The sequence below is a fragment of the Zonotrichia leucophrys genome, chromosome 1 (assembly GCF_028769735.1).
Source record: "Zonotrichia leucophrys gambelii isolate GWCS_2022_RI chromosome 1, RI_Zleu_2.0, whole genome shotgun sequence".
Taxonomy (NCBI): domain Eukaryota; kingdom Metazoa; phylum Chordata; class Aves; order Passeriformes; family Passerellidae; genus Zonotrichia; species Zonotrichia leucophrys.
The window spans coordinates 17,526,165-17,552,707 of record NC_088169.1 but is presented as its reverse complement, the minus strand read 5'-3'; the positions used below and the strand labels follow the sequence as shown (position 1 = coordinate 17,552,707).

The 26,543-nt window shown below is 39.0% G+C and overlaps 2 protein-coding genes across 2 annotated transcripts in view; one reads left to right on the top strand and one right to left on the bottom strand.

Moving 5' to 3' along the window:
• Positions 1-921, bottom strand: part of CTPS2 (CTP synthase 2) — a 56,986-nt gene extending 56,065 nt beyond the window's left edge. The window contains exon 1 of the mRNA XM_064707984.1: positions 656-921. The gene's annotated coding sequence lies outside the window, so the exon portion shown is untranslated. The remainder of the gene's footprint in view (positions 1-655) is intronic.
• Positions 922-973: 52 nt separating this feature from the next.
• Positions 974-20,658, top strand: SYAP1 (synapse associated protein 1). The gene is made up of 9 exons (XM_064707999.1): positions 974-1,246; positions 4,461-4,579; positions 6,717-6,783; positions 8,179-8,252; positions 8,549-8,688; positions 10,251-10,396; positions 14,880-14,938; positions 15,882-16,026; positions 17,537-20,658. The coding sequence occupies exons 1-9, from the start codon at positions 1,051-1,053 to the stop codon at positions 17,662-17,664; spliced, it is 1,074 nt and encodes a 357-aa protein (XP_064564069.1). The 5' UTR covers positions 974-1,050; the 3' UTR covers positions 17,665-20,658.
• Positions 20,659-26,543: the final 5,885 nt, after the last annotated feature.

Here is a 26,543-nt window from a genome sequence, read left to right as displayed (position 1 = left end):
AGTCTTGTTATCAACGCTCTTACATTTCTGGTAATAGGAATTAATAAACTATTTGCTCGTCAATATGATTGAAAAGACAACCATAACCATTAAACACATTTGACTCAGGAGAAAAAGGAACACCAGGATTAACTTCCCCTTGACATTTAATTTTAATATGTAATTCTTTCAATAGCAAAGATTTTAATACTTGGACCCTACTATCTCTGTTTCAGGCTATTCCTTCAAAACTTAGCGAACTTCGCTGTCAACACTAACATCATAAACATCTAAGCCATTTTCAAAGCCCTTTTCAGGAAAACAGGGGGGATAATTTCAACAACGGTATAAATCTTGAGTACACGCCACTTTAGAACCCCTAAATCTTGCTTACAGAAAGCAAAATAAAATTTTTACTGTATCTCAGCAGCTTCAGGAAACGCGTTTACTTCAAACAGGTAAAGAAAACTGCAGGTGGTCTGGGAAGACACTTGTAAAAGATGAAGGAAATAGCGTTAGGGAAGAAATCATTTTGCTGGGGAGTGGCACACGAATTACTCTGCCCAGCCTTATCCACAGGAGCCGCCGCCTCCAGCCGGGATTTGTGGGCGCTGCACCCCGGACGCGCCGCACGGCGGGAGCGCTCGGGCCGAGCAGGGAGAGGCCTCAGACTTACGTAGGTGTTACAGGCGGCCGCTCCGAGCGGAGCCCGGCAGCGCAGAGCAGGAGAGCCCGCCTCGGGAGAGCCCAGCCCGGCGGGCGGGGGCGCCACCTGCCCGGGGCGGGGGCACAGCTCCTGCAGGCACCGCGCCTCCGAGCGCAGCCCGGCAACACGCGAGGGGCCGGGGACAGCGACAGCCCCGCTGGGCACAGCCCGGCCGGGACCGCCCCGCTGGGGCCTCCCCGGCGCCTCGGGTGCCTCAGGAGCCGAGAGCCCCGCGCCGCCCGTGCCGCCCCTCCCCTGGCGGCCCCGCCTCCCGGCGGAAGTGGCGCACGCGGAAGCCGCGCTCAGCGCCGCCCGGGTTCCGCAGCAGCGCCGGGCCGGCCGAGGGCCGCCGCCGCCCCTGAGCCATGTTGCGCGGCCTGGGCAGCTGGCTGGGGCTGGAGCGGGCGGGCGAGGAGCAGCTGCTGCCCGCCGCCAAGAGGAGCGGCCCCGCCGAGCAGGAGCGTGAGGAGGAGGAGGCAGGGCCGGCCGGGCAGGAGCAGGAGCAGGGCGAGCTGCAGGGGGACTCGGAGGCGCTGCTCAGCCAGGCCAAGGGATTCGGCAGTGAGTGTGTCGGGAATGCCGGCTTTCAAATATGAGCTAAGGAAACAAGACCGCAAAGGGCCTTTCGATTATCGCCTCCTTCAGAGCATTTCTTAAATATCTGTTGTGTTGGCACTGTGGGAGGAGGTCTGTGTGTAGAGAGAATAGATATGTCTACGTAATGTACTACGTGGATTGCACTGTGGCCATTTGTGGTTTTTTCATAGGAAAATAATGGGGTTTGATGATTTTGTTGAACATGTCTGCAGTCTTAGAATCACAGAATGGTTTGGGTTAGAAAGGACCTTGAAAATAATCGCATTCCAACCCCCCTGCCATGGGCGCCTTTTGCTAGACCAGGCTTAAAGCCCCATCCAGCCTGGCCTTGAACGCTGCCGGGGACGGGGAAAGCTGTAACTTGCGAGAAGTAAAATCCCTACTTTACTGTAGTGAATTCTTGGATAAAATTAATCCACAGTATAGACCTATACTCATTACTAAGGGTTTTTTTAAGGAATGGGTTTTGGGATTTTTAAAATTGATGCTCTGAAATTGTGGATCAATATCATCTGATAGGTTAATCTGAGCTGGTTCTTTACTGTCCATTGTCTTGGGCAGCCAGAACTGCAGCAGTTCAGTCTGTGTAGTTTGGTCAAATACCTGTCTTGTTGTGGTAAATTGACACTAACCTGCTGCTGACTCTGCTTGTTCTAATCTGCAGATCCCTCTGATTGTTCAGGAAGGATAAAGTTTCTTGGGAAGAATAAGAATTGAGATCTATATAAAGATCCAAATATAAGATCTATATAAAGATCCATCTAAAATATAGATCTAACTGTAAGATCTATATAAAGATCCATCCCATAACTTGCTCTGTAAATGAAAATTTGGTTTAGTGGTCAATGGGCCCATTGTTTGTGACACCAGAATAGATTGTGGTGGAAAGGCTTTCTTGCCGTTTTATCACATAATCCTAGAAATCTGTGCATGGCCAACAACCTGGGTAGCTGTGTAAAAAGAATGTCCTGGCAGATAAAGAATTTTACTGGTAAAACTGAAGCCTTATAGACATTTTTTTTGCTCATTAATTATCATGTCATTACAGAAATTATGGGCATTTTGCCAATGTGAACTAATAATAGAAGTATTGCTGGATACATATTCTTAATACAGGTGTACACTTGTAAGATGGAAGATGCGTTTCTTAGTCATCTGGAAGTGTTATTTTCACCACTCTTCCTATTTTTCTAAGGCTAAGTACCACCCCTTCTGCAATTTTATAGGTACCTTAGTTCAAAAGAATATTTGCCCTTAATGGAAGTAAAAAATATTTTGCTCTTCAGCACGGGTTCACTTTGTGCCATAGTGCCAGAATGTCACCAGACAGCAAATGCCTCTGCACATTTTGCACCTAAAACAATTGCATAGAGGTTCCAGGGACACATGAAACAGCCAATAAAAACTGGTAAGGAGTTAGCAGTCCAGAAGGTTCCTGCTTCCTCTACTCTCATAAGGGGAATAATGTACGTGTCTATGTCTAAAATGTAGAACTTTACCTTTTCTTATACCTGAATCATGTGATGGGTTATAAAGCCTGATAATGGGTATAAAAGATGTTAGTAAGTACTTGAAGGATGTTTGGTTACCACCATTCTGTGACTTGTAAGCAAAAGTTAAATATAAAAATTTGTCTTAAGGCTTGGCTAGACCTCTGCATATTTTGGTATTGATTTGCTGATATCATTACAAGAGAACATTTTATCCACCACAGAGCATAGTCAGCTTTCCAAGAGGTGGCATCAGTGTTCCAAAGTAACTCATTCTACCAGTGGCTAACAACCATGTGTTAAAGGAACTTTTCTTAACTTTTTTTTTTTATTATAAGATTATTTTTTACATTTCTAGCCCATAGAGAAACTGGATTTTTTGAGAGTTCTTGAGAAGGAGGGTGGTCTTTTCTTTGAAACAGAGGACCTGGGTTTTGGTGGAGTTTGTTTGTTTTGGGGATTTTTTTTGGTTAGTTGTTAGATTTTTTTTTTTTTTTTTTTGCCAACCCCCTGTATAGAAATCAAAGGTGATTTTCTGGAATAACTGAAATATGTGACTCCTATTGAGTTGACTACCAAGCAGCACCCCCAGATCTCTTTCTGCGGGGCTGCTCTCCAGACACTCCTCTCCCAATTTATATTCATTCCACATGAAGAATCCAGCATGTATTCCAGAAATTTATTGTGAAATTTCATGCCATTGATGTTTGCCTAGGAGTTCCTATCTAGATCCCTCTGCAAGTATTTTATTTGCTGTGGCACTGACACAATGTATGCACTACAACTGAGGTACTGCAGTTGCAATGCAGCCATTTGGCTATAATTAAGTGCTTGTGACATCATGCTAGCTGAGAAACAGCACCAATGGCTTAAAATCACTTGTCTCTAAGCTGGTTTCTGAAGGTTTATGATATAGATCTTGCTTCTTGCAAGTTTGTTCTCCCTAATTAAAATAGAATAGTACAATGCAGACAGCCATGCTATGTGTATGTGGTTCTTTCCCTGACACCTCTCTTCACTTCAGCGCTGCTAATACAAAGAATGTGAGTCTTTGAGAACAGTCTTCATTGCTATTCTGACACTGAATATTTTCAGAAAATATGGCTCAGGGTGATCAGGGCCACAGTGCTTTTCTCTTCCTAGAGGAAGACAATGCAAAATAAATAAGAGCAAACATCAACAACAATCTTCTATGCTAAGACTTTTAAAGGTGTTACCTGCCTGAATTTTTTCATGGATTTGCTGCCTTAGTGTATAAGAATTTATTGAGCATGTTGATTTTCTTAAAACATAATTCTATGTTTTAACACTGTGACTAAGTTACTTTATGGCATAATGCCTCCAAAATACTTATATGAAAGCAGGAAAGACATGTTGCTTCAGAAAACTCATTGGAAAGGAGTATTTCAAGGACCTTAGCAGTGTTTGATTTAGTAAACAAGGTTTGTGTATAATTTGTAAATATTGATTTACAGAAAGTTGTGATTATCATAATCATTAAAGAATATAAACCAGAAAAGGATAAATAGAATTTTAGTTTTTTGTAGGCCAGAAGCTGGGTTAAGTTATTTTGAAAGAAACTTTTAAGTAAGTATCCAAACGTCTAAAGAGAAGATAAAATAAATGTAGGAAGAGAAGTGGATGTAAAGAAATCTATTCTCAGGTCTTTGTTTTTTTGTCTCTGAAAGGTTACCTCTTCAATTTTGCCTCTGCTGCTACAAAAAAGATATCTGAGTCTGTTGCTGAAACAGCCCAGACAATAAAGAAGTCTGTGGAAGAAGGAAAAATTGACAGTATCATCGATAAGGTAATTTATTTCTAGACACATGATCTGAAATATCTGTTTGCTTACCATTGTTACAACATGTGGCCTATCTGGCATTTGATAACATTTCCTTAAACTGTCTTTAGATATTATGTCTTTCAAGAGATACACTGCATCTCTTGTCACGATGAATGATGTGACTGAAATGTTTATACACGGTAGAGTTTCCAAAAAATGGTCACCCTGCTTTTCTCAATGCTGCACCCGTGTTTGTTCACTTCCCTTAGGATGTTGACAGACTGGAGAAAGACCAGAAGAAAATATGAAAAATGCTGATAGGTGGAAGGGCTGGAAGAATTTGAGACAGGCATTTGGAGAATGTCTGTCCCAAGATGTCTGGACTGGTTTCTTTTTGCCCCACAGCTTATTTAGTTGGAAAAAGCAATGAGGTAGCTTGCACCTTAAAGGCAGAAGTCAAAATTAGCCTGGCATTGTATATATTGTATCCTGGCACCTGGGTTATACAGGTACAGCTCCATAAGAACCAGTGAGCTATGGAAACACTTTGTTACTGTCCCGTTCTTGTCCCCACCCTGACCCTGCCCTCTTCTTGCCCTCTCTGTTCCTGTCAGCTCCTGTTGCTTAACTTGTGCCATCAAGTGTTTTTCCAGTGCTTCAAGCCACAAACCTGGCAGAAGGAAAAGAAAAAAAGAAAAAGGCAGCAATAAGTGCCATGAAGTGTTCTGTGTTTGCTATTGAGAGTATCTGGGAAGGGAAGGGAAAGGGAACTGGTCAAAACCATCCCAGCAGTAGTGGGACTGTGCATCCAGGAGTGTCTGACACAGCAAACCCCTTTTCCTGCTCCTGTGTCTCAGACAGCCCTTCTGGGGAACTACAGCATTGCCTGTTTATTGTTTAATACAACAGAATCCTATTTCTTGATATAATTAGTTTTCGTTGTCTTCCATCTAATCAATTTCTATTGTGATCGCATTTTACATTTTGTCTTCAGATTTCATAGACACTTGTCTATACAATTATAGCAGAGATCTGTTTCCTTCTACAGTAATATCAGAGTCTAATGTAATATTGATCTACATCAAAGTGGAAAAGTCAATTAACAAGGTTATTTGTTAATTTAATACACTAATAATAATGCTCCTGAGAAACTGTAGCCAACTACCTACAGTATATTTTATGCCAAAAATACCATTTTCTTTTTTCTGAATTGGAGGAGTAGAGGAGTATAAATTCCCTGTTTTGATTAATCAGTATTACATACAGGAAAAACAGGATTATACCTGCATCATCATAAAACTTTCTTCTTATACCATATCAATTATTTTATTTCATAAGTAGAAAAAAAATTAACATAATTAACATAATTTTAAACCAGAAGGAACCAAAATAATCTGTTTGTATAACTGACACTTCTCTCACTGATAGTAATCTTAAACTGAAATACTGGGTCACTGAAGAAAAAAAGAAGTAAGGAATTTATCAGGATTTAGCTTAAAGACTTCTGTGCATTTTGGCAACTTGTTAATCCATAGACCTCACAACATAAAAGTTGTATTTTTGTGAGGGGTTTAAGTATTCATTTCTAGCTTCATCTTTTTTGTTTCTGCTTTCAACCACAGAACATTTGCATTCTTAGCTCTAGATTATGGCATACCAAATTCTGAGACCATTCTCTATTTTTTAAATTCTAATTTCAATATAGAATATTTCTAAACATGATTTTTTAAAATGAAAAATTGTCAACAACATAAGTGGAGAAGCTATTTTGTTTCAGCTAAGCAGGTGTTCTGAAATGCAACTTTACAATTTTGAAAGTCCAGTTTCTTGCTGTGGATGTATTTCTTAGGCAACTCTTGAAACTTCTGTAAGGCCAAGAGTATCTCAAAGTGTTAGTGCTTTAAAAACGTGTTGAAATAAGTCTAAACAGTCTGTGTTGGCTGTGTTTTATATGGTGAGACAGTAATTGGATGTGCATAGTATACCAATGTTCAAATTATCAGCTAAGATTTTCCTTCTTTTTCCCTTGTTCCCTGAAATTAATAAAACTATAAATATAATTTTGAAAGCATGGACAATAGTTTTAAATGCAAAATCAAAAGTTTAAAGAAGATTGATTTTTATTTTTTTTTTAATTGTGGTTCCCTAATTTTTGTTTTAGACAATTATTGGAGATTTTCAGAAGGAACAGAAGAAATTTGTCCAAGAGCAGCAAACCAAAAAATCAGGTAATGTATGCTTTTTTTGATGATGTCTAACATCACATAAGTGAAACCTTGCTGAATGCTGGATAATTGAGCTGTATCTAAATCTAATCTGTCAAAACACTATTTCATTAAATACATTATGACAGAACTTAATGCTTGTGGTGGAATAGGAAGATTGTATTTTTAAGTGAGGTTAGTGTTACATTATGTAGTTGGCTTAGATTTGCTTTTTAACCAAATTCTGCTTTGTGAAATAAACTCAAAGATCACCATGCTAGCAAAGTTTTCTCACATTGTGTTTCATCATTGACTTTTATTTTTTTTTATGTTACCTGAATGCAATAATTTCTGACAGTTTGAGTATGTAGTGTCTCTGTTAATCTTTAAAATGAGCTGGTTTTAATGGATTGTGATAAAATTTTTCATGGTGTTTTTAGTTAGTATGTTAGTTCAGTTTCTTCTTGCAAGATTGTTTATGGGATTGTGTTGTCTGTATTTCTGTCTTTTTGTCTGTTAGTAAACTTGGGATTCTCTTAATCTATTTCTAAAAGCTTCATGAAAATAGGTAGCTAGATTGGCCAGAGGAGGAGTGACAGATGGCCTGACTGAAAGAAGGATCAGCATCTGATGTGGATCCATGTGGGTGAAAGATCTTGCTGATATCAGCTGCACAGGCAAATAAGTGCTGTTAAGTTTTGTTAGTTTAAGGGCATAACAGTTATTTATCAGCTACAGATGCATCAAATTGTCTCTGTAGGCTGAATTTGCATTGGCAGTGAAGAGATTGATAAATATCTATACATCTACAGTAGTTTATTTTCCTCTCTGTACAGCCCAAAGAACTATTTTGAAAGTATTGGCAATAACAATAAAGACCAGCTGAACTGGAGTAGACGTACTCAGTGTATAACAGGTTGTAATTCATAACAAATTTATAACATTTTTCTCCATTGTTAAAGAATTGGTGTCTTCTGGGTGTAAGTGACTTTGCAAACTTAATTTAGACAAAGTTTACACATTTTGGAAATACTTTTTGTTGTCACTTTAACCAGTTATGCAGCACTACTTCAGTAGCTAAACTAAGAGGCACCAAATTCTGACTGGTGCATGCTACAAAGAAATCCCCGCAGATTTATTTTTACAGTTACAGAGATCAGCAACTATTTAGTTGTTGTTTTGTTTGTTTGGGGTTTTTTTACTTCTGATAAGCAAAGATCTATTCCTAGGGTTTCTCTCTTACACTAGGAACTTAGGAAAAAGACACAATGACTTGGCCAGTGAGTGTAACTGTGACACAATGATGTAACTCTGCTTACTTTTGTGACACTGTTACCTTATATAAGGTCTGAGGACCTTATTTGGAGTGGGTTTTTTTCAAGTAATATACATGAATTGTCTTTTTCCTTTCAATACTAGAAGCAGCAGTGCCTCCCTGGGTAGACAGCAATGAAGAAGAGACAATTCAACAACAAATACTGGCTTTATCAGCAGTAAGTATTTAATTTCCTGTAAGATTTGCAGTTTTCTCGTGGAGAAATTTAAACTACTGGGTTTTTTAAGTAAGTTTATTAAATGATGTGTTTTCAAGATACTTTTAATATGTCTGTCACCACACGAACCATGTGCAAGAGTAAATAGCTCTATCATTTTCAACTTGACCCAAGCAGATTCTCAATATAGGTTTTATTTTTATAAAGGCTTTACAGATTGCTTTGCTGCTCTTGTGTGTGAAATATGATGTCCTTTTTCTGATATCATTTAATGGCTATAAATATGTTCTTCAAAGGATAAACGGAATTTTCTGCGGGATCCCCCAGCAGGTGTGCAGTTTCATTTTGACTTTGATCAAATGTACCCTGTTGCACTGGTCATGTTACAAGAAGATGAGCTTCTCAATAGGATGAGGTTTGACCTTGTTCCCAAACAGTAAGTAATTTCTTCTGGTAACTCTACCATCATGCTTTTAATGTGTGTAAATACTCAGAAATTACTCTTTGTTCCTTTCACTTCCTTTATTTCTTTATGTTCTTCCAATGTGTACATATATTTTTATGCTGGTGTCTAAGACATGCAGTATTGCACGTGTGTTGCAGTTTAGCAGTTTGAGGTAAGAAAAAAAGTGTATCTGTGAGACAGAACTAGTAAGGACCTGTTGACTTAAGTATGGGAGAGGTCCTCAGTATTACCATGTCCAGTGTGCTAAATTTTGTGATTTTTTTGTCTTCAAAGAAAGGTAAAGGCAACAATCAAAATGTTCAGATCTGTTGGTGTAACTGACATCCCAGATAGGTGATTACAGATAGTCAGACACTGCCCCTAGAGAAATGGTAATAGAATGTGTCACAAAAAAGCAGCAATGCAAGCAAGAAAAACTGGATTTGGATAGGATATGGGAAAAGCTCTGTGTTGCAGAGCTTTATTCTGGAGCTGTTATTCCTTGTCCAGTCCCAGACTCTGTTCCAAACACTTATTTCTCAACTCCTCTTTCTATTTAAGGGAGAGTTCCCAACATTAGTCTCCTTGTCTAAGGATGAAAACGGAAAGAAAATCTTTCCTTGTGACATTTTCTGTCTTAAATCTTCTCCTTTTTTAACCTCAGCAGTTCCTCATTCTGTTTACCTTCTTCTCTGTCAGTTCTGAAGATCTGCCCATATTCTCTGATGCTGTCTTCAGCCTTTGGTCATGCTAGCCTTGCCTATTCTACAACATTGCTTAATATTTGTTTTGCCTGTTCTTAGTCTCAGTCACTGTTTGCCTGAATAGGTGTGAAGGTAACTTCATTCTTTCTCAGCTTACACGAGTTCCTCCCCACAGCTCTTGCCATTTCTGCCTTCTGTTGCCTGTGGGTTAAAATTGGATCTTGTCTTTCTTGCTGGAGGAATTTCAGAGGGAAATGTTACCTGAGGTAGGGGATAGTCTGCCACTTACCAGAGCTAGTCATTCCCAAGATTTCCAGATGTTTCTGGTTACTGTAGGTTCTGTGGATGTGCTGAAAGATGTGCACGTAGTGAAGTAGTACTGCTGCAATTTGGGATTGGCTTCTGCCACCATAGATGTTCCAGTTCCACCTGATGTCTAGGGAAGTTGTAGACAAATATAGTTTGACAATAACAGAGGGTTTGGCTCAGAGGGGAAGAGAACGGGGTTGTTTGGCTTGTTGGGTTTGTTTACATAATTTGTCAGGAGAGATGGAACAGCATAATATTTTTTCATGCCATATATTACTGCATATTGTTAAGCTTTTTCTAGAGTTATAACATTACTATTGTAGATTCAAGTCAATTGAAAATGTCTTGTGAGAGATCAGGAACTTCTAAATGATGGACTTCCTAAAATGTGTTAATGTCACAAATTTCTTTTTTACGATTTTTGTTAAATATCAGCTATGTCTATTCCTTCTCGCTACATATTTAATTTTATTTCACTGCTAGATGGTAAAAGGAACCATATTCCAAATGTAATAATCAAAATCTGTTTGTTCTCTCTAGTGTAAAGGAAGAGGTGTTCTGGAGAAATTATTTCTACAGAGTGTCCCTAATTAAACAGTCTGCACAACTCACAGCGCTTGCAGCTCAACAGCAAGCAGCAGGAAAGGAGGAGAGCAAAGGCAGAGAAGAGGACAATGAGCTGAAAGGTATGGGAAACATTTGTTTTACTACAGTTCATTAACTCAGTGTAATGCTGTTGTCTAAAATCAGAAAGAGAGAATTTTTCATTCAGTAAGAGAGAAGAAACATTTTTCAAACAGTATTAAAATTGATAACATAGAGAGCAATCTTTTAATGAAAGCTTTCAGTTGCACATATAATACCTATATGCATGTGCAGCATCAAATTTTCACAGTTTTTATAAGTTTAATTAATTATAATGTTTAGCAAGTACGTCCAATAGGAGAACACTTGCCCTGTAACCCACCCTTGGATCTGCCCCATTGGAGCCCCTCCAAGGATTCTTAGCCCTATATGGTGTTAATCTACAAAGTATCTTATTATTTCAGCCCAGGTGCCAAAATCCTGCAAAGCAGGATATCCTTGTTAGAAAATCTTTTTCTTGACCAAACAGAATTTCAGGAATGTGGCATAATATGTGAGAAAGGATAATTAGTGTTCCAAAGTGTGAGAAAGGGCTAGAAACTATACAGCTGTTTATTAAAAATGTGCAAAGCTACAAATTTATATAAAAAAACTAAAAATCTTTAGGCATCAACAAATGTTCACTGTATACATCAGGTTGCTATCACTTTTTTTATCCTGGTTTGCCTATTAAATGAAGGCTTCTCTCACCGTACTTGGTGTCTTTGTGTAGAGAAGGCTCCTGGTGCTTTTAAGCTGTTTTCCAGTTTCAGCCAACTTTGTTAGATGAGTGGAAGTCTCAAGAGGAGAAGTGTTGTACTTGGCTTATGACAGCTCATCACCATTAGTGGCCTTAGGTGTGATTTTTGACCTGTCAGAAAGAAGTAGGAGATACCTTTGGTTCACTTGACCAGACAACAGGCACTAGCCAACCCAGCTAGCTGGCGTATGGATTGCTCTTGGCTTTTGCTCATCCCTCATGCCAAACAGAAGTTAGTGAGTGAGTGATACAGGGGTAGAACTGCTGTGGTGCTGGAGTGCAGGGTGTGCAAAGGCCCATAATGTATTGTGGAAACAGAAAAAAAGGGGGCCAGGAGGCTCCCTGGGATTCAACCTTGAGATTAAAAAGCTGCTTCAACAAAGCTGTCTTCAGTTATATTGATCAGTTTCTACAGGTGATTCTTACTGACCCTCTTACAAACCACTGCACCTCTTTGCATGTGAATAGATTCTGCAAGCAGGAATATCTATGGCTTAAAGAGTATAAAGCAGTTAATTATTGCAGAAACACAAAAGATAACCAGTAGGTCGTTAAATCTTAGCCTAACCTAGGTACACTCACTACCCCAGTAAGGCACCTGAAGGATCTTGGCAGGCTGGGTAGGCATTGAGCAGAAGGGCAAAGCCTTTTCTGCACCTTGGAATGGTTCTCATATCCCCAATATCAAGGAATTGTCATCCATGAAGTCCAGTAATACTTATGTCCTGTTGACACTGCTGGCCTGACTTTCAGTCAGGTGATTGCTGCCAAATTAACTTCTGTTTCCTCCTCTTATTATATAATATCTTTAATATATAGATATTTTTCTGCTTGAGTCACCTTTCTTTTTCTTTTTACAGACTTTTTCACAGTTTTTTTTGTACAGCTTAAGTGATCTTGTGCACAGTCTGAACTGAGGGTACTCAGGCCTTAGCTGCCCATCCAAGGAGCAGAACTTTGGGGTGAAGGGGAGGCTACGGATGGAATTACAAAGCTGGGCTTCCATGTTGCCCATGTGCCTTTGTTGTCAGTTTGTCTCATGCTTCTCATAGATTTTGTTTGGAGTGTGCCTGTGTCAGCCTAGGCAGGGGTCCCCATGTAGAGTGGAAAAAGGAGTTTTCTCTGAGTAGATTCTGCAGTAGCCTGTCCTGTCAGCATTGTCATCCAAGCAATGCTGACAGAACAGGCAACTCCAGACTATACTGTAGACCAAGAGGCACCAATTCCCACTGCTTTTATTCAGGACAGTTGTTTACTGTCCAAAAACTATGGCTGTTATGACTGAAGCATCTCAGCTTTGCAGGAGAGACTGCATCTGATCCTATTGAACAACAGAAATGTTATGTTTGAGTCACCAAAACCCTTGGAAAGTACCATTCAGTCAAAGAGAAAGTTGCTGGATTCTGGTAAAATTCCCATTGTGACTAAAGCAAAACATATCTCCATTTCAAAAAAACCAAAAAACTCCATTGTCTTTTGGCCTATTGCAGCTCTTCTACAGTTCAAACCACCAGTATGGGATATGCAGATAGATTTCCTAGTGACTGCATGTTCTGTAATGGCAAAGATACGTGTACCAGACTGTAGTAAATGCATGTTTTGTTTGACTCAGAAATTGCAGATTTGGCAAGCTGTGAATCATACATGATATTTTTGGTTTAACCTTTTGAAAGTTGGATTCCCTAATTGGAGGCTAAAGCTGGAAGTAATTGCCTGTTGGTAGTTCTTCATAATGTTCAGGGTTTCTTCTTAAAGCTGAGTGTCTATAAAATAGAATTGTTAGCCTTCCATTTCTGTGTCTCCTCCTTAGCTGCTATTTTCAGAAAGTTAAATAAGCATGGTTGATGGGAAAGGAAAATGGAAGAAATTCCACATTCTAGTGTAAAGACCATATAAGACCTGTAACAAAATGCCAAATTCTAGCCCTTCTCTAGGTATTAGCAGCTCTGTAGCTAGGGAGCACACTGCAATGGAGGAGATGATGGCAGGCCTGTAGTCCAGAATGGTGCTAATGGTACATCAGTCACACCTGATGGGGACATGGCCCAGGGCAGAGCAGCTGTGTCCCACCTGCACCAGAGCAGCAGGTGGGGTGTGAGGCCCCTCTCTTGAGCAGCAAACAGTTACTGCCATGTCCTACAGCTTCCCCTGCCAGGGAATGCTGGAGCCTCTTTGGCTGCAGTGTTGGGTGCAGTGAGACTCTCTGGAGACAGGAAAGAGGAAGAAAGAGAGAAGATGGGACAGAGCAGTGGGCATTGAGTAGATGAGCTATAAAAGCAGGGACAGCTACCAATTAGGGAATGATTTTAATTAAAACTGACCTTAATTTTAAAAATTAAACACAAAGAATGAGAAATTGCTGAGTTAGCAGGAAGGATCCAGCTGGGCACCCTGTAGAAAGCAGAGCTGCAAGCTCAGAGCTGCCTTGCATGTTTAAGCAAAGAGAACTGCTAAGCAAGCACTTGACCACTACCACAGCCTCCCCTGAATGTTAACTGTTCTTGCAGCCACCTGGCTCTTCATTGTAACTCCTGTCCCCGGAGAGAGAAAAAGCTGGGGCATTCCTTTACCTGACAGGGAAGATATCTAACCTTGCTTGTAAACAGTCATTGTCTTCCTAGCACCGTGCTCTAAATACAGAATACACACCAGGTTTTCTTAGGAAATTGAGACCAGCTTCTAGGGTTTGTTTCTCAGTGACTTCCTTTGCCTGTGTGAAAGTAAGGCTGCAGAGCACTGTTCCCATGTGCCCTTAGGGGTGTGCATGTCGGATCTCAGGATCTCAGTCCTGAGGTGCTGAGCCACCGAGACCACCCTTGGGGGGCTCGGGACTCCTGGAATGTTGCCAGAAGTGTCTGGTGGCTGCACTTTGACCCTACACAGGATGAGGATAGGAGGGCTTCACCGGGGTGAATGGTGAAGGGATTAGCTAATTAGAGGGTAAGACACAGGGTTTAGGATTTATGTACAGGGGGGTTTAGATGGAGGAATTGGGGTGTGTCCTGTCCTTCTTCTTCTTCTCCTCCATCTTCTTTGGCCATGGTGGCACTTTTGGATTGGTTATTACTGAAAGTGCACCCAACAATAAGAATAAATGGTATTGGGGAAAAATGATAAATATTGTACACGTAACAATGGGTATAAAGATAGGTGGCTGCCCCGGAGGGCAGACAGTGTGCTCATGGCTGACTGCTGAGCAGATCTCTGTTCGGCTGAAAGAACATCTTTTAGATAAACAATTAATAAACATAAAAACTGAAAGAAGAAAAAAAAAAAAAAGGGTTTGTTTCTCAGTGACTTCCTTTGCCTGTGTGAAAGTAAGGCTGCAGAGCACTGTTCCCATGTGCCCTTAGGGGTGTGCATAGTACATGGGCAGTCTGGTCTGCCCAAGAGATGACTGGCACCCATGTCAGCAGTAGAACCCAGCCAGGGGAGTTTGAAAACTTCTGTGATAGACACTGACTGGACTTCATGAGTTTAAAACTTAAACTTATAAGTTTATGCACTTGTAACTTTAAAGATCTTGGGGTGTCCTTTTGAGGGTTGGAGGGATCCTGTCTATTAAGTTTGGAGCCATAATAGGAAATGGCTTGCTAAATTTGTCTTGATTAACAATAGAAAATTAGTTTGCTTTGTGTTTGAGAATGGTTCACCTGTGGCTAAATTCAGCCTTTAACCACAAGGATTCCTTAAAATACAGTATTTCCTTGTATACTCAACAACTATGCAAATTAAATTAGATTTTTAAATATTTAAATGTTATCTACCTTTTTTTCCCTTGATAGAAACAGTACGGCCAAAAACACCGCCTGTTACGATAAAGCCTCAAATAAAATCACAAGAGGTAAAAATGCTGTTTTATTTTATCTGGGACTTAGTACATGAGGCTGTTCCTTAATAAGCAATTATCATCTTTTTGAGTAAGTTCTGCTATGAAACCATAATAATATAGTATCTGACAGCCCTAATCTGCTGCTGCTTTGCTGTGATAATAATTTTCAGCATATAATCTTGAAACTCATTTTTAGTAGCAGAAACAGTAGTTTATCTGAAGAATATTTCCCTGCACATTATGTGATTTTACTGTCAAGAGTGAAATTTCCAAAATGTTTGGGAGTAGAATGTTAGCATTGTATTGAGACATGAGCAGTACCTTGATAAAAATATATTTGTGTGCCATGTTCTGTCCAACTCTTCAAGCAGTAGTCAGGCTGAAGTGTAAGGAATCTAAATGATGCATTGCAATAGTAACACTGTTCTATTTCACTTTTGCTTGGTACTGCAAAAGCCTTTACCTTAGACACAAAATGACCTTTGTTTATTTCTGGATTGTAAAATTGGTGCCAGAGAACACTCTTGGCAGAAGCAGAGCTGGGCATTCACTTGCCAATAATAAGCAGCAGGCAAAGATTTCCAAAGAACTGTCCTCTCTTAATCTTAGTTTGATGTTACTGAATTGTGGTCACATTTTTAATGTTTAAGTCCTGTTCTAAACCACTCTGGAGTTTATTATTGTTTCTGAAGATTACAAACTCAGAATTAAAGTTGTTAAGACAACACAAAAAGCCTAGAATGTAAACCAAATAATTTTCAGTACAGCTATCTAACACTTTTGTTTGTACAAAAATACTTGTAAGGAAAATTAGCCAGTAAAGAAAAATAGTTGTGACAGTAATGTGCTTGGCTTTTGCCAACTCTAGTTAAAAGCAGTCACATAAGTGGAAGTACGTATTGGTGACTTTTTTTACTCTGTCTGGATAAGTTTGTACTGAAGTGTCTTGTTGCAGGATGAGGAAGAGATTTCCACAAGTCCAGGTGTATCGGAATTTGTGAGTGATGCTTTTGATACCTGTAACCTGAATCAAGAAGATCTAAGAAAAGAAATGGAACAACTAGTGCTAGACAAAAAGAAAGAGACTTCAGTAGTAGAAGGTAAAGCTACTATTACCTCTGTTTCTTGCATAGAGCAATTCTAAGACAGGTTGATTTAAAAGAAAAAAAATGCTGTAATTCAATTTAGAAAAGTAGATCTGTGAACATTTTTTCAAAAGTGTACGAAACAACCTTCAATGAGATATTGCAGAAATTAATGATCATTTTTGCCATGATCAAACCACATCTTACATAGAATATTAACTGTGAGGGCTTTAAATCCAAAGAACTTAACAGTTTTAGGTCACTCTTTGATGAAAGTGAGTGTGGGGTATTTTTTCTTTTTATCTCCTCCTTTGTCTTTCATAGGTTCTTCTGCATGTGAACTGTTTTCTTTAACTGACATCCTTGTAGGTAAAGTACAGTATTTGAAAGTCAGGCTCTGTTTTCTTCTTTTGGCACCAGCTAAAAAGGCAACTTTTGCACCAGACTATGAGTTTGAAGATTCAGGCTTCTCCCTATAAAGGTTTATAGGCATTTGGAACACTTAAAATTTAACAAATAGTTTGCGAATAATTATAAGAATTAAGTGAAGCTTATTAATTAAAATAATTCAGAAGAACTAGTATCAGTGTAAAGAGCATAAAAACAGCCTGTGAAGATGTGACTCTGGCCATAGATAATTTACTTCGACAACACTTGTATATGCAGATGCTTATCACAAAATTTGAAGAATTTTTTTAGAATGTGCTTTGGATTTTCTTGCATCTAGTTCTTTGATTAAGGTGTTTTAATAGGTCATTAATGTGTTACTTGTTCAGAGCAATCTCAGCTGGCCTGAGCTGATTTGGACTCTGGAATTGCGTACCAGGCTGAAGCACCAGCCAGCGTGTAACACGTGAACGCCCTCTCCTCCCCCACACTCCTGCCTGTGATAGGCAGAGCTAATTAAAACAGAGATTAACAACACAGGAATGCCTTCTGACTAATTTTTTGCCCTGAAGTATGAAATATGATTACCTTTAACCCTGATTAAATGAGCTTGCCTAGCCTAGTGAGAAAAGTGTTTAAAATGTTAGTGAGGAGAGTACCTTTTTTGTTGTAAACCAGCCACAGTATTTGATCTTGATTTTTTTTTTCCATAACAGTATATCCACACTTTTACCAACTTTATTTTTTTTATGGGAATTTAAAATTGTAAAGGGAGATTCAGTTGAAAGCAGAGTGAAAGATTGTAGAAAATGATCTTGCAAAGGGACACTCATAGTGACTTAGCTGTGTATTTGCTGTTCATATCTTTATTATAGTATGCATATAGGCATTATATTGTGTATTAATTAATTAAAATATTTAATTTAATTTTTAAAAAAGGAACTTCAGAAATTTCACCTTCCTATTTGTGATCAATAAGAAGGTGAAATTTCTGAAGTTCCTTTTGTTTCTAAGGAGAATAGTCCATAAAGTTTAGAGGATATAAGACAGATTCAGTGCAAATATATCTAGTTTTATATAAATAAGCAACATACAATATTATCTGTTAAATTCTTACACATCTTTTTTTCTCTTTTAGAAGAAACTGCTGATTGGGAAAAGGAATTACAACAAGAGCTTCAAGAGTATGAGGTGGTGACAGAATCAGAAAAGCGTGATGAAAACTGGGATAAAGAAATAGAAGAAATGCTGCAAGAAGAAAATTAAACGTTTTCACAAAATCACTATAACCCAAAGCTCTTTTGGAGGACTGACATGGATTTCTGCTTTCATATTTTGCTTACAAAAATATCTTCAGAAGACATAAAAGAATCTAAAGTCATTATAATTCCATATGGGAATACAACCAGTATGTCTGTTCTTTATATGAGCAGTTTCTGAACTTCTATATTCTTCAAAAGAAAAAAAAAAGAGGAGGCAGATACTGCAGGTTATAATTAAAAGTGCTAACATTAATACATGAAGCAGTGGTTCAGTTTGAGGCATTTTTAGATGATCAAGAAGCTCTTCGAAGAGATTTCTAAATCTAAGAATTGCAATTTTTTTTTGTCCACAGCCTTCTGTTTAGGATGTAAAAATGGATGTTGTAAGTAACTTAGTCCTTGACAACAATTCTCTCTTGATATTTGCACTCTGATTCCTGTATAATCTGTAAATGTGTACTATTTTTAAGGTACTTATAGTTGGTAGATTTCACATGTATTTAACTTCCTTAATGTATGTAGCCAAAGAAATTATAGAAAACCCTACTGAATAACCTTCAAGGATTTGGTAAAACACACTAATGCAGAATCCAAAAGAAGCTGATTATTTATCAGTCAGGAAGCAAACATTTAAGCATTTAAATTAGTAGAGTTAGTAACTGCTTGAATTAAATTTGGGTTTGTTAATCATATTGAGATACTGCCTTTCCCCACAGAGAGAAATGTTTTAATGCATTCTTTCTGCAGAAGGTTGTTATGTTTCCATTTAATTTTACTGTCTTAGCTGAGAGCAAATTAAATGCTTCTCTTTAATTTTAAGTGCTGAAACATTTATGTGAAAACTTTCACTGGTTTGGATATCTTCATTAAATATTGTAAATATGTATAAGATTGGCTCATTTGTTTGGAGGGAGGGCAGTGAGGAGCGAATTATGCTTCAGACACAAATTTTAAAAATACACTTTTTCACAGTGCTTAAGACATAGAATTTAAATTTTAAAATAGGGGTTTTTTCTCTAAAAGGTTTTTGATTCTTCATAGGCATCTGGATGTTTCCTGTGGTTATACCATTACGTCAGTGTCTTTATATATAGATAAATTAAAATTTTATGTTCAGTTTGTCATCTATTTCATAAACTCCTGTGACAAAACATTAATGAAATTCCAAATACAAAGGAAAATGGGTAAAATTAAGTAGGTCGGAGCCATTAAGCACAATTGAATTATAGGCATGTTACATACAGTAAGCTCTGTCTTAATGACATAATTCTGCAGAAAACTTTTGTAAAGAGACTGAAGAGATTATAGCTGTAATTACTCAGTCAATATTCATCCCGTGGGAAATGAAAAGAGCTAAGTAGTTTCCACTGCTGTTACTGTAAGAAAGGGATATTTTAAATTGTCTCCATTAGCAACTTGGACAGAAAGTTCTCCTCTATTTCTCGTTATGGAAAAGGAATTGTTTTAAACCTGCATACATTTGGCTTCTCAAATTAGTTCATTGCCATATACTTTCTCAACTTCAAACCATTTTAAGCACAATTTGTATTTTTCTAGATTTTTTTCACTTAGTTTACAGACGTGAGGTAAGTCACAGTAAATAAGATGCACTTAAGGAGCTTTTATATCTGGGATTAATTAAAGATGACAAAAGTTAAATTTCTTATACTTATAAAAAGTATTCACAGCTCAGTGATTACTCCTGACAAATACAACTGCTGTAGATTTAAGCTGGAGATATTAGGAGCTATCTACTGTACAGTTTGACGTGGCACATCTAAAAAGATGGGTAGTTCTATTCTAATAGTAGCAAATATTCCCTGGATGACTGAGAGCTCCAGAATCACTGCTCCAAAAGTCTGCTTTCTTAAAAACAAACCTGATCATTCCTAATGTTTTCAGATGTATGATGGCCTTATTTGCATGGGGCTTGCACATCAAGTCTCATCTTTCTTTTCATGTTAGCATAACTTGTATAGTGGTCATAGATATTAAATTCCATTTCTCATAGAAGATGGTTTCTTCATATAAAATGCTCATTTTTCCCTTTTGTGTGAAAAGCAATTATATCTATAAAATAAAAGAAACCAGCCCACTGCTTAAATTTGCATTTAAAAAAGACAGTAATGTAGCAAGACTGAATCTGACTTGAGCTCTGATATTTAAAGTCTCTTATCAAAAGTCATATTAATATTTTCAAATCTGGGTATCTGGTTTTAAACTGGAAAACTGAAGTAAATTCTCCATAATCCTGCAGTTTTCAGGCCTGGCCTATGACTTTCATTTAGGTAGGTGCTACAAGTGCCTATCAGTTCTTATTGTGCATGGGAAGGGGGAAAGTTTCTGCATTCCACTTGCCACAGTGGAGGAGCACAGGCAGACCTTTTCATGTTCGTGGTGAATTTTGCATGCCTTTGTACCCAGATGTGTCATATTAGTATATTACATAAGCAAGTGTGTGTAATCTTTTCTTAACAAAAGATCACAAAATCAGAAGCACTGGGATGGTACAGATGCTAACATCCAGCAAAAGAGTGCTACAAAATGAAACCAAAAATGAATGTAAATAACATCATCCTGTGGATACAGTGTGATAGAAGGTGCAGTTGTTCAAAACATTGAGAAGAAGCTCTCTTGGAAGATAAACTCGCAGATTTTTTTAGTTAACTTTTGGGAAACAGGGCAAAGATCACCCAGGAATTATGTAGGTCTCTTAGAATAGCTCTGAGATACCAGCATTTCCACTTATTCTGTGCGCTGAACAATCATCTTCAACTATTAGTTTATAATTCCAGTTGCTATTAGTTAATACCTGTATGGAATTTTAAAAATTTAATAATCTGTCCTGGAAGAAGAGGAAAGGTTGTCAAATCTGGAAATAAGAAAAGTGTAGTGAAAAGTTCCCCTATGTTTTTATGTGATCACTTACAGATGATCTGTTATCAAAGTTAAAACTTTCAGTTTCCTGAATTGTTCTAGTAAACCTCTAGTTTTTTTATTTTTTGTCTCAGTATTTTTTTCCTTGCTGTTTAAAAACAGTGGTCTTGGTGGTTGGTGGGGTGATTTATGTCATACTAAAGTGCAGGATGTCAATTTGAACCTCGTGCATTTAAATAACCCTATGTGCAGGAATGTGTTGCTGGACTGTGAGATGCATCCTTGAACTGTTGGCCACTCACATATTATTGACTTTTACCTTGCAATATCTATTGATAGAAAGGAGCAAAGTGTGTCTGGTTACTTCTCTGGGCAGTGCTAAGCTGTAGCAGCTGCATCAGGCCCTCAGTCCCAGGGCTGTGTCAGGAATGTGGTTGTACCATTGATGCCTTTTTCTCTGGTCCTAAAAATATGAGCCAGACACAGTTAGGGTGATAAAAAGGGGTACCTTTATATAAGGATCCTCAGGTGCACAGCTGGTTTGGTGGAAAACCCTGAAGATGCATGCCCTGTGTGACATGTGTACAATTTTTATAGATTTTGTAAATTGGCATACCTGACAAGAGCCCTGCAATTAGCAACTGACCTGGTGAAGTAATCCCCCCAGTTCTAGTACCTTCTAAATTCTCCCCACCTTCAGTGGGGACCAGGCCCTGTTTACAAAAATATGTCTCAAAAAGCTGTTTTCAACCTTGTTTCTAAGGACAACCAAGACAGCATAGGGATCCAGGAACTTGTTTTGTTTTCCTGCCTAGGAAAATGCTGAAGTTAAGCTACAATAAGAAGCTACAAATATATGTGTAAAGAATACAGACAATATATAAAAGAAAAAAAGGTAAAAACCAAAACCATTCACCACCCTGATAATGGTCTGGGTTTCAATTCAGCAGAAGTCAACAGGATGTATTCTCTGGCCTGACATTATGTCTCAGTAAGAGCTGAGTGATAGATCTGTAACAGCAGTACAGTAGCCTAGCCTTAAATAACATTACCCATTAGTAGATTTTTCTTCCAAAATACTAATTTCCAATGCTTTTCTCCTTTGTTTTAAATATGTGGATTGTTTGCGTGTGTTAGATCATCATTCTAATTTTTTTTTAACAAAATGGCAAGTCATTTGATTTCTTGCTATATTTTTTGTATACATTACAGTTAAGATGGAGAAAACAAAAATTTCTACAAAAATATCAGAAGACATGTGTGGCTCTGTTTTATTCTCAGTACAGCCCAGCATTTCTTATTGGTAGATCAAGACCATGCATACATATAAAAGCAAACCCACATGTATTATAGTGTCTAAATATATTAAAGAAATTATCATGTACTTTTCAGCTGTTACTTTGAACTAGATACCATTGAAAGACAAAGTACAACCAAAATAATTAGCATTAGTTTGTCACACTGTTATTTGTAATGAGATGACTCTGTAGAAATTAAGAATGAAATCACTTGCTTTGTTTCCTAAAAGATTGGTTTTCATTATAACAGGTTGGGACATTTTCCTTTGCTAATTCAGGAATTCATGAATCTATAACAAACCTTTCCAGATAAACTTGGGAGGTAGAATTACCCCAAAACTACATAGGCATATAGGTTATTGTGTCTCGGTGTGATTCTGGCAAAGGAGGGAAAGACAAGAAAAACGCCTCTAATTAAGGGCTGTATATAAAATTAGAAGAATAAATATTTGATGCCCTCTTTGATATATGATGGTCTAAAGAAAACTGTGCTTAGTGGTTTGTTTTTTTTTAACTTGTCTGCCTGCATAAAACCTTAATTCTGCAGTTGCTTTTATTTATTTCTTCTCATGGCTATGGTTTCCATACAGAAATGTGAAGGTTGAAAAGCCAGATAAAACTGCTGCTTTTCTGCATTTCCTCTCCTTCCCAATTAAATTTGTTTACCTCACAGTCAAATCATGGCCAGAGAATGGTTGATACACCCAGCTTCTTGTCCCACTTACTTCAAAAATGTTTTAATGCTGGCCTTATGCCCTTTGATGCCAGCAATTTAAACATCAAACAGTTTTGGTTGTGCTGTATCATCACCACCTTTCATCCTGTATCATGTGTAACAAGATTTTCAAGCCCATCATGTGTTGGGTGGATGAAAGGTCCTGTAAGGATGTTATTGGGGTGGAGAGGATGTGGAAACAACAATCTCATGGTGGGATGTAGTGTCAAAAAGTTAGTGGGCATGTTCATGAAAAAGCAGGAACCATTGCCTAAGCAGGCAAAAGTACTGGTGCAAAGGATCTTTCAGGTGGAAGAATGTTGTTATCCAACCCACTCTGGGTTTCTCTGGCTGTGGATGTACTTGGTAGTCAGCTGACATGTCTGAGCACATGTTGAAAACAGAATGGTTATAAGCAATTACAAAGACCACTAATAATGTTTGCCCTGAGTCAGCTAGCAAACTCTCCATCCCAGCCACTGTTCCCACTGGAGCTGGCAGGCACCCCAGCTTTGGAGGCCAGGTGCCAAGGGCTACAGGAGGGAGTGGTCTGCATCCCCTTGGGCTGGGGAAGCAAGAAAGAAAGAAGAAAATCTCCTGCATGTTTAAGGCACAAGTGCAAGAGCAGCTTCTGGCTGGGATGTCAGCCCCCAGCCTGGCTGCTGTAAGCCAGGAGAGGTGCAGTTTCAGAGTGAGCAGTGCCAGGCTCACCCAAACCCCACACCAACCTCCTGCCTCCTCCCTGGGGCCACAGCTCCCCTTCCTGTCCTGATGGCTGACATCCCAATTCTATTGCCAAGTATGTTTGCACAAACATGCAACTGGCTATTGTTCTTATTCGTAGAAAAATGCCGCTCTTTTTTAGAACTAATTCATTACTTCCCTGGTATTGTGGAGTAAGAATTTAGTGATGTGTGAAGGGGACAAATCTTTTTGATTTTGAATTTACCTGAAAAATGTGTGACATAGGAGAAGGACTTGACTTTGCCTTCTTTCTATGTCCCACAAATTAACTTTCTTGAGTCAAGTGAGAAGTTTCAAACTTCACTCTTTTCAAATTTTAATGGGGGCAGTTTTCCATATACCAAATAGTGTGCAGCAGCTTTCTTCAAAACTCACCTTTGGAGGTCATTCTCTGGATGTGAGGTGTGACAAGCAACAAGCACATACAAGAAAGCACCACCCAGCTGACACATCCTGGTTTTATTTTGTGTATTCTCTTCATCTCGTTCCACATGTACCTCAACTTCTTATTATCTGTAGCTGTATATATTCAGCCAGTACATGTTTGTAGTGTTGTCCACAATGGACCCAGGCAACTTCCCTAGCCACCACTGAATTTTAGGATCCTGTAAAGGCTGGTGATTCAGGTTGGGTTTTTTATTTGTTTGTATTTTTTTCTATTTCCCTCCTGCCTTCATTTTAATTTTTGATTAGTTATTCTGTGAAAAGTAAAGTTGGAAGAATTACTGCTCCTACTCAGTGTCATGGAGGGAAATGTTCCAAGAAAAATTCTGATAGTCCTTACCTTCTCCAAAATTTCAATAGAAGGAATTAGCATAATCATCATGAGGAAAGGACAAAATTAAAGTTTCCTGACTGCATTGCATGTTGTAACAATGCTGTAAGGAAAGAAATACTATCTTTATTTCACAGTTTCTCAGTTGTCTTTGGTTAAAGATTGGAACGTCTTGTCCTAGTTGCCACCTTGCTGATGTGTTTAAACATAATGGAGGAACTAATTTTTCTCCCAGTTGCCTGGGAGTGCCTCTGCAGTGAGGGCAGTGAAGCACCCAGGAGATGTGTCAACCTGGCTGGAAAGTGGAGAGGGTTCATGAAGTCAGACTACCCTTAAGCAGGGTGATAACCACATAACTTGGCTGTAGTTCATAAAAACAGAGTACTCCAAAAATTTGTAAAAAGTTGATGACTAAAGATTTTTACCAATGGATATTTAGTTATATCCCTAAATAATAATTTAAAACAACTAATCTTCCTAGAATTTCAGCTTCTTGCCTGTCAAAACTTGAGACCACTGCACCTTCTTGGCAGCAGCCAGCTGGGTGGAACAGCTGCTCCTGGTGCGTAGGATTGCACGAACAACCCCCAGCAAGGTCATTTACAGGGCACAGCTGAAAATATGTTCTCAGTACCTGTATTTACTTGCAGGAATGGAATATAAATTTCCCATCCTGTTGACATGCACTTTATTGGTAAGTGGGGAAGAGGGAAAGCATGTTCACATGAGCACAAGAAGAGACACAGGGAGAGAATGTTAAAGGTAATTTAAAATACTAAAAGTAATTATTTTCATTCAATTTCTCATTGTTATTCTCCAGAGGACAACAGCACTGCAGGCAAACAGTGGACCAGAGATCTGAGTCCTGATGGTACTTCTCACACTACACCTGCATCAGCTATCCTCAAAAAACCCTGAACTTCTAAAAAACTGACTTACTAGGAAGAGTACCTTTCTTTACAAAATAATTATAATTGATCTGTGTCACTTTATCAGCAGAAAGAAAACCTCAGACATGCAGTTCATGTGCGAAAAGCATTACTGCTGGAAATATATTTTTCAACATCTGATAATTTTTGAAGAAAACTTTTTTCTTTGACAGATCAGCCTTGTGCCTTCTTCTACTGCACAATATATGCTAACTTCCCTGGCACACAAATTCACCCAAAATAGGGCTCACAATTAATTTTCTTACAGACAGCAACAGCTCTGTGGTTCTTTATTCCATTCTGTCCAAGTAGCTTATATTTGCAATTAATCTTCCTTCCATTCAAAAAGTGTCTGAGAGGGGGACAGTGCAAAAGTAATTTATGTTTTGTAAATTTTTTGTACACATATAAAAAATAATATTTAGAATAAATAAAAAGTAATCTTAAGGCCCTATTTAAGTATTTCATGAGCTATCCTCAAACAGAGCACGTTTGATGACTGGATCTCTTGCCACTCTCAAATGGAAGGGGTGCACAGGGAAAACACTAAAACAACAAAATTCTGCAGGGGAAGAGGAGTGGGCTGTCTTCCTTTCTCCAAGAATTTTTCCCAGTATTATGCATGTTTGTAAAAGAACAAGTGTTTTGGGGTAACAAAAGTTCCATCTAAAGATCAGGATGGTACAAAAAATGTAAAATTATTTTTCATCTTAAAATTAATAGTTGAATACTTACTCTAGTAAATTTAGATTTAAGATGTAAGGACAAGGTATTTTAAGCAGTTACTGCCCCCCTGAAGCAACTTTATTCAACACCAACACTTGACCTATTCTCTGAAGTATTAAGTGCTTAGGGAGGTTTAGAGTGATATTTTTATTCAGTAACTCCAAAGTTCCCGTCATATATGGAGTGGGTAAGCTTATTTTCCCGGAAAGCAGAAACATATGTAATGTATTTCTACGATGTTTGTTTCTACCAGTTTGAAGTTATCCCCCTGCAGCTCCGACACCCGAGCCCCACGCGTGCACATGGCACGGACGGTGGCTCACGGGAGCGCAGGAGTGCTTTGGCAGCTTCATTCTCCGCTCCTGTGCCGAATCCCTGTTTCCCCAGACGGGACCCTTCATCCCGGTGTCCCCGAGCAGGAGGAGCCGGGGCCGGGCGATGGCTCCCAGGGCAGCCCCGGGGGCAGCGCTGCCGACAGCCCCGGCCTCGGCTGCCCCGCGCTGCCACTCCCGGCACAACTTCCTTGCGCAACTCGCTCTCCCCGCTCGCACGCCCCAGTTTTCCTGCAGAATAAGCAGCCGACTGTCACTGAGTATCTCCAGTGAGCCTCCCTGGCTGGACATATTCCAGAGCCGCAGTGCTCTGGGATGCCCCGCTCGGGCAGGTTGGACCAGGTGCCCCGCTGTGCTCCCCTCCAACCTGACGCACTCTTTGATTCTGCTGATCCTGGCCGCCCCGCCCGCTGCCCCGTCACGGACACGCCGCTGAGTTGGCCCCGACTTCAAAGCCGTGACCGAGGCAGGAACAGGGACGAGGCAG

What these genes read in the sequence shown, in the direction of transcription:
- SYAP1 (XM_064707999.1), top strand. Translation starts at nt 1,051, where the DNA reads ATGTTGCGCGGCCTGGGCAGCTGGCTGGGGCTGGAGCGGGCGGGCGAG. An exon ending in CTCAAATAAAATCACAAGAG is followed by an intron (nt 14,939 to 15,881) that starts GTAAAAATGCTG and finishes GTCTTGTTGCAG; the next exon opens with GATGAGGAAGAGATTTCCAC. An exon ending in AGAGACTTCAGTAGTAGAAG is followed by an intron (nt 16,027 to 17,536) that starts GTAAAGCTACTA and finishes TTTCTCTTTTAG; the next exon opens with AAGAAACTGCTGATTGGGAA.